The sequence below is a fragment of the Syngnathus acus genome, chromosome 8 (genome assembly GCF_901709675.1).
Source record: "Syngnathus acus chromosome 8, fSynAcu1.2, whole genome shotgun sequence".
Classification (NCBI taxonomy): Eukaryota; Metazoa; Chordata; class Actinopteri; order Syngnathiformes; family Syngnathidae; genus Syngnathus; species Syngnathus acus.
Genome location: NC_051093.1, coordinates 811,760 through 826,816, shown reverse-complemented (window position 1 = coordinate 826,816; position 15,057 = coordinate 811,760). Strand labels below are relative to the sequence as shown.

General features: G+C 50.1%; 2 protein-coding genes across 7 annotated transcripts in view; one reads left to right on the top strand and one right to left on the bottom strand.

Moving 5' to 3' along the window:
* coro7 (coronin 7) overlaps nt 1-15,057 on the top strand; it is a 36,547-nt gene that overhangs the window by 13,795 nt on the left and 7,695 nt on the right. The window lies entirely within an intron of this gene.
* vasnb (vasorin b) lies at nt 3,568-13,353 on the bottom strand. 3 transcript variants are annotated; one of them, XM_037257164.1, is made up of 3 exons: nt 13,082-13,095; nt 11,645-11,716; nt 3,568-6,567 (listed from the first exon to the last, which is right to left on the bottom strand). In XM_037257164.1, exon 3 carries the CDS (start codon nt 6,548-6,550, stop codon nt 4,532-4,534), a length of 2,019 nt encoding a protein of 672 aa, XP_037113059.1. In that variant the 5' UTR covers nt 6,551-6,567; nt 11,645-11,716; nt 13,082-13,095; the 3' UTR covers nt 3,568-4,531. The 3 variants fall into 3 exon arrangements, with proteins under 3 accessions (XP_037113059.1, XP_037113057.1, XP_037113058.1); XM_037257162.1 differs by lacking the exon at nt 11,645-11,716 and having other exon boundaries at nt 13,077-13,353; XM_037257163.1 differs by lacking the exon at nt 11,645-11,716 and having other exon boundaries at nt 13,082-13,353.

Below are 15,057 nucleotides of genomic sequence, written 5' to 3'. Positions count from 1 at the left end.
ACCTGGACAGGCAGGAGTATGAATCGTTGTTCTTCTTTGCGATGCTTTTGTCGCAACCCTCTGAAAATGTGCTGTGTTCCTTTGTTTGGATGTGTTCTGCTGTTTTCACTTTCTGCTGGATTCCACTGAATGCCGTTGGTACAGGTCAGCTCTCAAAGAGATGGGGGCTAAGAGAAACTTTCCCTCAAAGATCCTTAGGTAAACATTTGAACGCACGGACGAGGCAGGAAAATCTTGAAGCATCCACTTGTTCCTCAAGAGACGAAGGTTATATCCCGACGGGATCTGTCTTTTCAGTGGTACCTGACTGGAACAACATAAGCCTGCTGAACAAGTAGCAAGAAGAGACGCCCATGTGTGAAGAAAGCCCGTGTTGTCTCCACGCATCTTGACCATCGTTGCCTTCTTAGCGCCTATTGATTTCACAGTCAGAACAGCGAGCACTTTATCACCGGGCAAGATCCGACCTCACCCGACTTCTCAAGAAAATGACAGAAAATGAAAGGTAGATTGCTAGATTGCTGTGACCCCTTTGCCGCTCTCCTCGTTTTCTGTAGCCCTCCCGTCATTTTTGTCCCCCTTCAATATCAGGCGTTGCCCTCCAAGCGCACTTTGCAAAAAAAGTTGCAAAAACGTTCAGAAGACACGTGGCCATGCGAGTGCAGGCACGAGCGCCTCCTGACGGGGAAACTGGCCAAGTCCTTTCCAGATTGAACGGAGGAGAATAACGAGATGAAAGCTGATGACGGCCAGAAAGAAAGAAATTAGGAAAGAGAGAATGCATCCCAGCTGCTGAGATGGAGTTGGCAGAGCCTTCGCCGCTTCTGACCTTCACTTGCTTTGGCTAAAGTCTAACTCTGAAGATGGAAAATATGCAGCGGTGGAACTTGAGAGACCCCTACTCCACCCCCACCGACTCTTCCATCTGCTTTACTCCTTTTCAGAAAAGTATCCTCCATCGAGAGTGCCTCATTTTTTGCACAATTTATTCTCTGGTCTCTATTAAGTCGTTTCCTTCTTTGGTGACTGGACTTTTATGTGATCCATCAATCACCCCGCCCCGCTTGGGCTCGGGCCTCCGCATGCACTGTGCACTATCATCTGGGTTCCCTTCTGGCTCGCCACAGTTATGCTATTTTCTGCTACGCACGGAGTTTACATTTAGCTTGCGGTCGTTCGGGAAGTTCTGGCTACATTAGTTTGGGGGCCTGCTCAATGACTAGCTTCTCCGAGCAAACTTTCCACTGAGCCGCCTGGGATCCGCCTGGGATCCACTCGGGATGGCAACTCACGATTTGGTCGGCCTCCTGCGTCCGTTTCCAGGCCACAGCCAGGGCTGGCCGGCACCCACCAAGGCACGTGGCGTCAGCCTGCCTGGCAGTCGCCCAGTGTCTGTTGATGTTTGTTCAATGCGGTGGCGGCTTTCGCACTGCCCCGAGGCCGAGGGAAGCTACGGGCCCTCGGGCGCACTCTGACGCTCGCCAAGTTGCCACCGCTGCGGCACAGCGAGTGACATTTGGCACAGAAGTCAATTTTGTTTGCTCGCGCGCGTGACACTCGAGCTGCACAAATGATTGGCTTATGTTACATTTTCACGGTTGGAATCGTGAATTGTGAACACAAACGGAACTCAGTGGGTTCTAGCTTTAGGAAATGGAAAAACAAGCTCTTGTATGCCGCCTACCCATCACATTCATGCTAATGCTAAAGTGAAAGGGGCTGTTTGGTCTGGACAGGATAGTTCTGTCATTGAGGTGAAATTTGAAACATGACGTAAGAAACGTCACTGTTTGTTTAGCAAAACAGTTGGAAGCGTACACCTGTCTAGAATGGCCACTCAAAATGATAGTCTCCATGGCTCCTTTTGAGGATCTCTTTGTGCCGACATCCATGTTTAGGCTTGACCAATCACATTTCATAAACAAAGCAAGGGGTCTAAAGAGCGCAGATTAAAAAAGGCCCACTTCCTGTTCTGACATTTGTGACTGTGCAGACCCTTCCCACTGACAGGGTTCTGATAACGTTAGCGCGTCTTTTCAGCAGTTGGCCCCCAACAGGTGTTTGTTTCCTGCAGGTTGTGGGTTCGTAGGCCAGGGTTCAAAGGTCACTTTAGCAGTGGAGCGCAGTTTAAGCCTCCCATTATGGTCGGACAGTCATCATTTGTGTTTAGACTGAGTGCACTTCTTTTGGGAGAAAGGTCATTAGTTGTTCTTTCGTTTCCAATCTTTGGAGCCAGCCTCATGTTGTTTTTTAATACACATGGAGAGCGGTCATCAGCAGCACGTAGAGTTTCTCGTCTCAATGAAAATGTGGAAGTCAAGTTGGAAAGGACCTCCCTGATCTTGTGGACGCGACGTGAAGGGTAAGTCTCCAACAGCCAAGCTGTTCGTGTGGACGTAGCGCACATCAACCAGACCGGCCTGCCTCCCACCCTCTGCCAGAGCGAGTGGGGGAGCAAGCGGTGGAAACTAGGCAAGCGCCAACAAACAGCGCCAGAGAAGCAGCTTCTAAAAACAAAACGGTACCGGGTTCCCCCCCCCCCCCCCCCCCTTCTTTTTAACATTTTTTTTTTTTTTTTATAAACCCTCCCGACTCAGCGATTCTACTCTTTTGAGGCCCTTTTTGTGTTTATTAGCATGCAGCCACACGGTGTTATGAATGTTTTCCTTGGGCACTTCCTGGCTTGCTATGCACAAAATACAACTTTTCCCGTGTAACCAGTTTGTCATTTCTTTGTGTTTTGCATCAAAATATGAAGTTGTGTTCAATGGGCCAGTTTATTTCTTTGTAGGTGTGCGTGCATGCTGTTTTGATTCCCTGCCAGCGTCACAGTCTTAAAACAAATGGCTAGGTGGTCAGCGTGTCTCGTGTTTTTAAAAAAAAAAAGTGAGTCAGACGCAAAGCTTGAGTCTGCTTTTGACCAATAGGGAGCATCAAGATCTTGTTAGTACACTGAAATCGCTCGCAAATAGTCTCAGTCAAGTTGATTTTGAATAGTGCCTATCTGGAGGAATGAATTGGTTCATTGATCGTTAATAATTGACTTATTTGTTGATTATGATAGCGTCCTCATTGGAACTTGTTAAAAATGTAAACAAAGAAAAAAATGTGATATATTTTATTGACATTATGCTTGGGTCTGGCTCGAGTTTTGGGAACAGTTTAGACATACTACACGTTGAAGCGCGTTATGTTGTTGTTAGCTTTGTTTTTTTTTTGCATCACCATTCCCAGTCCTCGGTTTGTTTTGACAGTCTCCTCGAGTGTAAAACATGCGCTCCAGACACATACAGGACCTGACCGAAACCGCAACGGACGGGCACGGAGCGTTGTCTTCACACTGCCCTAACATTGTTTGGGTCTTGATTTGCTTTTAAGTGCAACAACAACGATTTAAACAGCAAGAGGCGCCATGTTGTTTTTAGTATTAGCATTTCATATCCACAGACACAAGGTGCAGTAGCGGTTTGTCATTTTTTAGAATTAGCATTTAGCTTTTGGCTGAAAATGTCGTCTTCTCCTGAATGAGGTCAACGTGTATGTCCAGCTCAACAACACCACCACAAATGTTTTTGTTTGCATGTTCATTTAATCTCCAGTTGTACAAATGAGCTCCCGCAATAATAATAAAAAGAACAACAATATTAACAAGGCATTTTCCAAAATAAACAGGGAAAATGTAATTTACAATCACATTGACAATATTTCTGATTTTCAAGGATTTCTGTTTGACAGAAACATATTCCAGTTATATTGCTTAGTTTTGGTCAATGAGTTCTTTCAATTGCCGCACTGAATATGCAAGACATTGGTCGATGTGTTGATAGAGGAGTCTGTCATGCAATGAACCATGGAATAGAAAGAGGGCTTGGCTGCCGAGCGCAAGTCCCGACATGACGGATGTTGACAGATCTGTCCCCCTGCACATCTGCACACACAAGCATCATCATACTCACAGTGAGTTTGTGCTTGCCCTCCACACCATTTTGCAAGTCCCCATCTAAACGACAGTCTGCTTATTAATTCACGTTGGGTGCACAATGATGCATGCCTACTTTTATTCAAAGGCACTCATCTTGTACATGGTAAACCCTGCAGTTCCCTTATAGGGACAATAAATAATAAATAGTCACTGTGTGTAATTCTCATCTGTGTTTAATGTAACTGAGGCAAGTGCTATGCTGCATAAGGCGTTTGGTCAGTCAACAGCTTTCTTGTCCCTGCTCATAATCCCGATGACTTGCCCCCTTTTGTGACGGCCCGTGCGTCCAAATGGTGCAAAAGGGGATTTAGTTTGCGTATTTGCAGACTCGCATCGACTTAGACTGTCTGACACTGCGGGGGCCAACAAGCTCCTTGATTGCCCATGCTGGCACCAAACCATTTCTAATCTTCAAAGATTCCAATCTGTCACCATTTGTCACGAGGTGACGACGCACAGTAGGTCTAAAATGGCGACAGACTGCTCTCTGCATTAGCCGATGCGGAGCAGAGCTTTCTTTCGTTTTCCTTTTTCACTCTGACCCAGATATCAAAAGTTGGAAGGCTTGTGTGATGAAAAGTTTTGACTTGATATGCAGTGATCCTGTAGCAGCAGCACTTCATATTCCAGATTGCTGTTTTGAACAGCGGGTTCGGGGATGGGGAGTTGCGCTTGTTTCTGAGGCAGCGCCCCGTTGACACCATCCAGCTCCGGCTGAGAGGGCTCGCGCTGCAGGTCCAGGTGGCCTTTGGCCCTCTTCTTGCGGACAAAGCAAACCACTCCCACGGCGATTGCTATCAGCACCAGCAGAAGCAAGATGGCCATGGAGGGCACCAACATGGCGGTCATCTTCTTGTTCACCGTTTGTGCCCCGCTGACGCTGGCGTTTTTCTCATCGGCCGTATGCGCCTGAGTGCAGACACTCTCGATGCCATTCGGGGCCCCCAGCGGACTGGCGCAAATGGCGTATGTGCAGTTAGGCTTCAGGCCTCGGAGTCTGTATTCCGGATACGATGCAGGCAGGCTGAGTTGCATGGGTCTGCGGTCCGGCCCAGAGAGATTGCGGTAGGTGAGGCGGATGCCGCGGATGTACGGCCGTGTTTCAATGTAGCGATGAAGATCCAGCAGGATGGAGGTGGACGTTGCCTGGCGCCAACTTAGCGCTGGCGCGTTTGGCATGACTGTTGTCATGCGGGGTGAGGAGGGATGCTGATTTTGTACTTGGCAATAAAACCCAGAGGTGCCGAGAGGACAGCTACACTCCACTTGACCGGAGTGGTCCAGACGACAAGTGCCACCATTCAGGCAGGTGTGAGAGGAGCAGAAGTGCTGTTCCTTGCCGGACTCCACAATGCGGCTGCTGCTGCTTGGGGACGCAGGAACTGGCGGAAAGAGATTGTCTTGGTTTGTGTCGTCGTTATGGTTAGCCTCGTGCATCGGAATAGCTGTCGTAACACTGGCCAAGGTCGCGACAGGAACGGCGCTCGTAGTTCTGGCTGGGGTCACAGTTTGCGTCGTCGTGGTAGGGCAGCCAAAATCTCGGTGCTCCAGTCTCTCTACAACCTTGCCAGCATTGATTGGGGGAAAGTGGCAACGGGTCTCCTCTGTTCTTTCCAGCGTAATGCTTTGGGCTTGCAGCCAGCTTGGGAGCCAGGCTAAGCTACACAAGCAGTTGAAGGGGTTCTCTGCCACGGTCAACTTCGTAAGGTGAGGGAATAGCTGACCAAACTCGGCCGGGAGCCCTTGCAGACTCAGGCTGCTGATGTCCAACTCCTTCAGTTCTTGGAGGTTCCTCAGGTCCTGAAAATGAAGAGGGCCCATGGGATTGCCAGCCAGGCTGAGGTAAATCAGCCCTCGAATTTCTTTCAGGATTGGTGGCAGAACCCTCAGTTGGTTGCTTGAGACGTCCAGCTCGTGCAGGTTCCTCAGACTGCCAATCAGCTCCGAATTCAGGTCATTCAGTCCCACGCCGCCTAATTTGAGTGACTCGAGATTGGGCGTTTGGATGTCAGAGGGGCCTATCATAGTTATGGCGTTGAAACGCAGATCCAGCAGCAGCAGCCGGGGCATCACCAGAACAGGCAAAGACGTCAGCCTGTTGCCTTGCAATTTTAGCTCCAGCAAGTTATCCAAGCCACTAAAAGCAGCGGGGTGGATGTTCTCGATATGATTGGCATACAAATAGAGGCGCTCGAGGAGTACCGTAGCTCGGAAGCAGTGCTCGGAAATGCGGCTGATTTGGTTGGATGACAAGTCCAAGTTTTTCAAAGAGGTCAGCGGGAGGAAGACCCCGTCGGGAAGTTGGGTCAGTTTGTTTTGGCTTATGTCCAGCATTTCCAAGTTCTCCAGACCGTCAAAGTCCTCTGCGGATAAGCCCTCGATGCCGTTGGAAAAAAGGTAGAGGCTCCTCGTCAAAGGGGGCACTCCCTGCGGAAAGGTGGCCGAACGTCTCTGGAAACACAAGATGGATTCCGGCGTGGAGCAAGAGCAGCCCTTTGGGCATTCGGCAATGTCCTCGGGACTGACAAGGATGACAACGAGCGCCATCAGCGCCATGAGAAAGACCATCTTGTGCACCGCTGAGCCTGAAACAAAAGAGACCAGAGAAGAGTGTCAGTCACCTCCCATTGGAGGCTGAATGGGGGATCAGGACACCAGCAAACTGCTGCAAATGAGGAAACTTGCAAAAAGCTTGGGACGGACGACAATTGCAACCAGTGGAACGAGCTGTCCAGCACTTTGCACCGCCGCTACATTACTCCCAGAGAGATTAAATTTTGCATATAAGGCTTGGTAAAGCAGAGCGCTTTAGCCTTGGGCTGCCAGAAAATGGTGACCACACGTTTCTGCTACCGCATTGAAGGCGCAAGTCCGTTTTGTCCTCAATTCAGGAAAAATCACAAAATGCTACATGCACTTCACGTCACCACAGCGCACATCACGACTACTTCAAACAAAACAAAACAAATCAAGCGCCTGATATGTTACCTAAAAGCCAGGCTTGCAAAACAAACTCTCTGGACTGCGAGACTGCAAGGAGATCAAACAAATGGAGGGAAAAGATGAGGGAAAGGTGCGCCAAGAGGAACCAGGAGAGAAAGAAGACACTTTATTATTGCCTCAGTAGACTCGGGAATGAGTGGGAGGTAGGGCCGCTACAGGCCTCATTTCTATCTGTCAACAGATTTTTGGATCTTTGCACCGAGTAAGCTAGAACGACTGTGTGCGTGTGCGCGCGTGTGCGTGTTTCTCCACCTCCCTCAGGTACAATAGTCTCATTGTGGCAAAGGCACAAGAAAGGCTGTAGTGTCTTTAAGTGTCTGGCTCGGCGAGAGCTAAAAGCTCTCATTTCCTCATAGCAAAGGCTGCGCATACTTTTGGGACTTTATTGCTTCAGTCGTTTGTGTCTCTGCAGCGCTCATACCTTCACCAAGTATGTGGAATGCTTTTGAGACCACACACGGAGTGCTCTGTTCTCGCGCGGGGTTGTCAGGCCATACGTGTCCAAGCCATTTTCATCAATCTCAATGCGTGACATTGCCATCACTGTTGTGCGTCTTTGTTTTTACCAGCATGCTAACTCAAGGTGGGGGGCATTTGGGGAGCTGTAGAAAAAGAGCCTGTATCATCTCAGCCGCGGCCTTTTCAGAGGCCTTTCTTTTGCAGCCCCCTCTGGAAAAGATTCCAGCATATCTTATTTTTCCTGCTCTCATGTGCTGAGTCCGAATCATCCCGACATGCGGCGCCATCCTGAATAATGACGCCAGGACTCAGTTGACCTACTGGCCATAAAGCCCGTCATTTGGGGGGCGGCGGCTTCGTTGGTGGACGACACCTGAGGGATGTTGAGAGAAGAGTTTGAAAACAACGGCGACTGCAACGTAATGGAGGGCTTGCTTTGGGGCGCTGCGGAAAGCTCGTCCTCCTTCCCTCCTTTGGGCTCGGCGTCTTTCCCCCCTTGCAAGCTTGTTGAGACATTCCTCAGCCTGCCGGCAGCTGAGTTTAAAGAAGCGCAATTGTCTGTGTCACAGCCTTGGCATGCGGAGAGCAACAAGAACTTTTCAAGATGACAGATTTAAAAGAGAAGGGTGCTGGTCGTAAATGAATGACAGCTTGGAGAGAGAGAAAAAAAAAAACAGATGCGCTCCAGCGGTTGTTATAAATGAGTTCCTTTGTGCAATCCTCCGGTCGTGTGGTGATGGCGTGTTTAGCGGCGGTCAGTCGTTCATGCTGCTTGCCCCTCGTTGGTTTGTCTGCCTTTTGCAACACACGGGATTCGGCTTTGGCTTGTTTGCCCTAACGTTAATTGGAAAATAGCTAAAGTGTTGATTGCTCTGACTCCAAAACAGAGAACACACCTCCCCCATCGACAGACGCAGAAGCAGTAACGGCGCCTCGTGGGCGTCTGTTGATGGGAAGCCACGATTGGATCCGGACAGGCAAAATGCAGAGAATTGCTCAGACTGATGGGAGGGAGTCCCTCGACTCTTTCCACGTTGTTTGTCCATGGCACGGCCCCGTGTTTGTCATCCTCTTCTCTGATGTCAGCAGTGTCCACACGCAACTACAGATGGATCTTGTTATCCATAATCCGGCGGGGTCATGTGTCATTGTGACTAAGGATTTGTGATGGACGAGCGAGATTTTGGGGAGGACGAAGGCGGATAAGCAAAGGTTAGAGACAGAAAGCGCCTCGGCAGGTGTACGTATACCTGTTCAGTCTAAATATGTCTGCTACGTTCATGATGGACTGCCAAGTATGTGTGCCGTTGCGTGTCACAGATTACAGTCTGTCACCGGTTGTACCTGTATGACCTAACGAGGGGAGGTGGAGGGTGGAATATAATAACTGGCCCCAATAGGAGTTTCTTCATCTATGATCTTGTCATCATAGAGGATGTGGTGTCCTGCTTTTTGGAGCCTGATGAATGACGGATTGAGCGTGTCTTTCCACATGCAGACGCTTTGAATTGATGACCAACATTCCTCACCAAACATGCATTGTAATTGTCGGAATGTCAGCGCTTACTGACTTGTTATTAGCGTGTCTTCTTTTAACGGTATAATTTGTGGTTAGGACGGCATTTATTTATTTATTTATTTGCGGAGGACAGCATTGAAAGGGTGGAAAGAGGAGCATTGAGATTTGCACAAGCGGCACAAACATTCGCTGGCTGCCCATTTATTTATTTCACAATGAACGAAATAACGTGCATTTTTTTGCGGTGGAAGGTTGATTTTTTTTATGATGGTGAGATTTTTTTTCTTAGAGGGTGGAAAGAGGAGCATTGAGATTTGCACAAGTGGCACAAACATTTGCTCGCTGGCCATTTATTTATTTCACAATGAACGAAATAATATGCATTTACAATTAGCCTTCAAGCAAATTCAAAGAATGCTGTACATTAAGGGTGTATTCAGACTTGACTATTTGGTCCACTTTAAAGGGACCAGGGTTCAATTGTAACGCTGGTCCAGATCATTTGTGCAGGTGTGAATATACGCAAACGAATCTTGGTGCGTATTAAAGAAACGGACTTCCAAGCTGCGGTTTGCTTCAGGTGTGAATACAAACAGCGAAGATCCGCAGCAACGGCACAAATATGCAGAGCAGGAACGCAGTTCGTAGGACTCGCATGTTTTCCGCCATTTACGGGTCTGTGTTCTGTGTGCCGCCCTGGTCATTGCTGTCCAATGGGAGCACAAATCGTCACAAGCATGGATGTGTATACTTCACTTGCAAAATGTACAGTCTGAATAGGAACCACACCAAACGAAAGAAATTAAGTCCGCTTTTGGTCCGGACCAAACAAGCGGACTATAGGACTTTTCTGGTCTGAATACACCCTAAGTCTGCTTTTGGTCCGAACCAAACAAGCGGACTAAAGGACTTTTCTGGTCTGAATACACCATAAGATGTGATTTTTGGGCTGCTTAATTAAGTAGAACAGAAGCACACCTCCAAATCCGAGTCCATGGTCCTCGATCGGAAAAGGGTGGAATGCCTCTCCGGATCGGGGATGAGATCCTGCCCCAAGTGGAGGAGTTCAAGTATCTTGGGGTCTTGTTCACGAGTGAGGGGAGGATGGAGCGCGAGATCGACAGGCGGATCGGTGCAGCGTCGGCAGTAATGCGGACTCTGTACCGGTCTGTCGTGGTAAAGAGAGAGCTGAGCCAAAAGGCAAAGCTCTCAATTTACCGGTCAATTTACGCTCCTACCCTCACCTATGGTCACGAGCTATGGGTCGTGACCGAAAGAACGAGATCCCGGATACAAGCGGCCGAAATGAGTTTTCTCCGCAGGATGTCCGGGCTCTCCCTTAGAGATAGGGTGAGAAGCTCGGTCATCCGGGAGAGACTCGGAGTAGAGTCGCTACTCCTCCACGTTGAGAGGAGCCAGATGAGGTGGCTCGGGCATCTCATCAGGATGCCTCCTGGACGCCTCCCTGGGGAGGTGTTCCGGGCATGTCCCACCGGTAGGAGACCCCGGGGACGACCCAGGACGCGCTGGAGAGACTATGTCTCTCAGCTGGCCTGGGAACGCCTTGGGATCCACCAGGATGAGCTGGATGAAGTGGCTGGGGAGAGGGAAGTCTGGGAGTCCCTCCTGAAGCTGCTGCCCCCGCGACCCGACCCCGGATAAGCGGTAGAAGATGGATGGATGGATGGATGGAGGAGCGCAGCGTTAGCTCACAAGCTAGCTGACGGCGAGCGTAAGAGAGATGCTCGATGAAGTCAATCAATAGGTGTGTCCTTTTTTGTTTTAGTCCAATGGTCTTCCACACTCTGCATTGTAAACGCACCTGTGTTTCCCAACCACTGGTGTGCCGTGAGATGTTCAGCTGTGCCATGTGAAATTGTCCAATATTAATTACGGAGCGCATTGTAAATAGGATCGCCAAACCACTGGTCAGTTAGCGCAAGGCCTGGTCAGCCACTTGCTAATTGTGCATGCGTGGCAAATCGAACAATCTTGAGATTTCATGTTGTCGGTCTGATTGTATTGCATCGCCACATATTCAGTTTGTGTGTGTTAATGTGTGCTTTTGCTAACAGTGACCCAATGACGTACAGTCTATCCATCGGCTAAAGTTGGGCAGTAACACACGTCAACGTTTGAATTTCATCAGCTTAGCTCATTGATACGTAAAGCTCCCGCTGAGGCAGCTCAATGTTTCGTGACAAATCCGAGCGATCTGCTGCAATCTCGCAAATCTTTGTCCCTCGCAGATAGTGGGAGCACGTGCCTGGTGAGCTTTTACGCGTCGGCCTCGTTGCTGCCGCATCGGACACCGTGCGTGGCAAATATTCTCGGAAGCGAGCGCCGGCTATGCATTCCTCCACTTGAAGAATGTGTGCGTGCGTCAAGTCAACACAACTGGAGCATAAGTAGCAGCAACACGCACACACTCTCCTGCCTCTGTTTGCCGCGCCCCCTCCCCCACCTCGCTGAGCAAAACCAGGCTGCCGTGGAGGAGGTCCCAAAGCAATTAGCGAGAGTTAGCTGTGTGCAACCAAAGGTCGAGAGGCCAACACGGTTGCCGTCCTTTGATTTCCAGGCATTTACGGCGTCGGGACGGGAAAGAAACAATGTGAAAATGGGCTTGCTCATTGCACCCCTCAGCCTGTATGGAACACTGTAGCATTTGAGCCATCACTCACCCGCTGAAGGCACTCTAACTCTAGCGTGGCTCCACTCGGGTCTGGCCGGCTCGGGTCCAGAGACGACGTCACCTGCAACCACCAAAGCGCTTACTAAAGCCTGTGTCGCAAAAAAAAAGCCGGCTGCTCAAAGAGCAACATTGTTTTCTTTACTAAGAACGACTTCGGACCCAGGCGGATGGGGCGCGTAGCGAAGGTGGAGCGCGCCATTGGCTTAAGCCGCCAATACCGGTATAGGCGTCCGCTGGAAAGCGAGCACTCTGCCGTACGCCGTTTGAATCGGTGGTGGCAGTTCGGGGTGTTCCCCCTTTGCTTCTTACGCCAGTTAGACTGCTTGCAATTCGCAGGGAGCTTACCTTTGCAAAAAAGCAGCCACTTTGCTTAAATTGTCACTTTTGCGTTTGTGCTCAACTGGTATCATGCGGGTCCTGCGGGATCGGCCCTGCTCGTGCGCATGCTCACTCCTGTGTGCTTTTGCCTCGTCAGGTCCGGTCCCCCCCCCACCCCCCCCCCCCGCCCCCCAACTAATTACAGCCTTACATTAAGTGCTCTTTTTGCTTTTTTTTTGTACGCGAGGGGCCCCCGCTGAAAAGGCTGCAATTTGCGGTGGCTTTTCTGGGACGAGCATCCGCCCTGTACTCCCTCTCGTCCCATCCTCATGCGTCTCCCGCATACCCGCCCAGAAAGGTGGGGGTTGTTGGATCTTTTGCCCTCCTATCAGTCAGCCGTCTCTCATCCTTTTTGTCATTCACCGGTCTTCAACTCAAAAAAATCCGCTTCATGCGATACTTGCCACTATTCTCGCTGCTTGATGTGCACTGCAACATTTTTCAGTTCCACTTTGCACACTCGCCAACGCTGCCCAAAACGGCCCGCTGCCCGCCGCTCACATTCTGCCGAGCGCTTTCTCTTCCCATCCATTTGCGTAACTCATCAACAGCTTCCTGACTGCCGCTTGATGAAAAGCAGAAGCAGCAGTAGCATCAGCAGTAGCACCCTCGTTAGGTTGCCAAGTGTCATTTGGAATCTCCAGTTCCTGTGCTGGAGTGCTCATTTATTCCCACACAATGCCTGAGGCCGGCTGTGTGACTCCAAAGTTGGTGTGCAGTCATGAAACCAAAAGGACATAGCAATGTTCAGAGGATCTGTGTGTTGGATATGATCGACTACTGGGAATATCTTTTGTACATATTGATCCAAAGCCCCTCCGAGTTCCCTCAGCTCGACTTGTAAGCCAACAAGAGCCCGCCGGCTCCCACTCTGGCCTGCCTGTCAGGTTCTCGCTTCTGCTCATCCGACCATTTGCTGTGTTTCACCAGCACAAAAGCCCAATGCGAGCAAGCCATGACAACGCTGCTGCTCCAAAAGTGAGCCAGCGCGTCCAGCCGTTTTACGCGTGGAACCCAGCTGCAAAGAAAGTGAAAAGTTTTACCTTAACTTGGCTTTTGTTTCCTTTCTATCGTGCTGTAAAGTCCACAGGCACCGTTGAAATGTCGTCAAAATTGCGCGCTTGCCCGCCAGCTCGCCTGCTGCCTCTGCTCCGCACACGGGAAAAAGGCTTTCTTTCGTGTTGCTTTTTGCTGGCTGGCTGGCTGGCTGGCTGGCTGGCTGGCTGGCTGGGTGGGAGGGAGGAGCCGGAGTCACCTTGCAGCGCACATTCCGGACGCACTTCTGCTCACTTGTACTCGCGCGACCTGTTTCAAAGATTCTCTGCACTCTCCTCCCTCCCTCCCTCCCTCCCTCCCTCCCTCCCTCCCTCCCTGACGCAGATTGTTTGCGGTGGATTTGCATGTGCCGTCATCTTGCTTGCAGCTCATTGATCTTAAGCCCTGCCCTTGCTTGTCAAATGCTCAACTTACTTCAATTTTCAACGCAAGTCCAAGCGGCGCGGCAGTTTATGACAAACATGTAGCATCTGCAATGTGCTATCATAGCAAGCAAGGGGAGATTAGTTTCCAGTTGAAGTTTTGTAGCATAAACGGCACAAATCAAGCCTAAGCATTTTGTACCAAACAACCCCCCAAAATCAGGTTCTTCACTGTGTGTGTGCGTGTGTACTCCAGCCAACAAGGGATAATAAGCTCAGCACTTGAGTGAAGCCTGGGAAGGAAACTTTTTGATTATTTGCTGCGGGAGGCCCCGTTAAATCCTCGTTCCTCCGAGGCTGAGAGCTTGTTGGCTCATCTGCATTCGCGTTTGCGCACATGAGCCTTCCAACACGTCGTCCCGTCACGCCTAAATGTGCCGGGACAGGTGCCATGTGTAAGCCTTTTGTGAAACAGAAGCCGGATGGATCCCACCATCCTCGGCTCCATAAGGACAAGAGCTGCAAATGGCTCTGTGATGGGCAAGAGCGGGACGGCCGTGGGAAATACTCTTGCAATTGTACCAAAGCGCTCTATTGGGAAGAAGAAAAATGGCGGCTTGTGTATTACACAAGCATGCGGCCACGCCACTGGAAGCTTTCTTGCCGTTGATCAAGATGTAGCAGTCCGACAGACCAGTGGCAAAGTCCAAACGTAATTGCGTGTTTGCTCGACTGCGGCCAGCAACAAAGCACCCCGAGCCGGAGTCTGTTGCGTAGGCCCGCTCTATCTAGGCCTTTTTGACTCCTAGCCACCGTTGCCACTAATGACCACTTTCTCTTTCTGACTGTCCCGCGTGGTGGCCCAGCGTTCAAAGCATGAAGTCACACGCACATGTCGTGATTTATAACGCCACGGTCATCTAATTTTTTTGTCCCTCTGTCTTTCTTTTTCAGCTTTCATTTTTTTCTCTCCCCTCCAGTATATGTGGCGGCTCTCGAGAGGCTTTTTTAGTGCTTCTCACCGCAGCTCGCCCCATTTGGGACATGAAGGTTGAGCTTGACGGAGGAAAAAAAGTGTGTTGAAGGCGGGCAGAGAAAGGGAATCATTCTTTGGGAGGTGGAGATTCTTCGGCGCTGATTGTGACACTTGACTTGAATGGCCGTGCATCCTGCATGTCGCTCTCATGGTCGCCGCAGCTTTGAAAACATCGTTCCTTGCGTGTTGGGGTTTTTGGAGTGATCCTTATCCAGCACCAGTGGAAGTTTCTTGCCCGGCGACTGAGTTGCACGTGGACTTGAGTCGGCGACTTGTGTTGTGCCGAGACCCTTGGGGTTGCAGACAGATGGAGTGATAAAAGGCGGCCGCTCTGATAAGCGGCAGTCACAACATTCAGTCGCTGGGTGAAGGTGCGTGCGTCCATTCTGCCGTATTACAAATGCCAAGGTGTAGCAAAGCGGGCCTTTGGTGAAGCCCAGCTCGAACCACGCCAGCCAAAAGAAGCTGCCCCTAATATTAGACCCATTCAAGCCTCTTGCTACTGTGAAAAAACGCATCGAACATCAGAGTGGAATGCAAAGGGAAGGGCATTTAGTGGGGTATAAATGC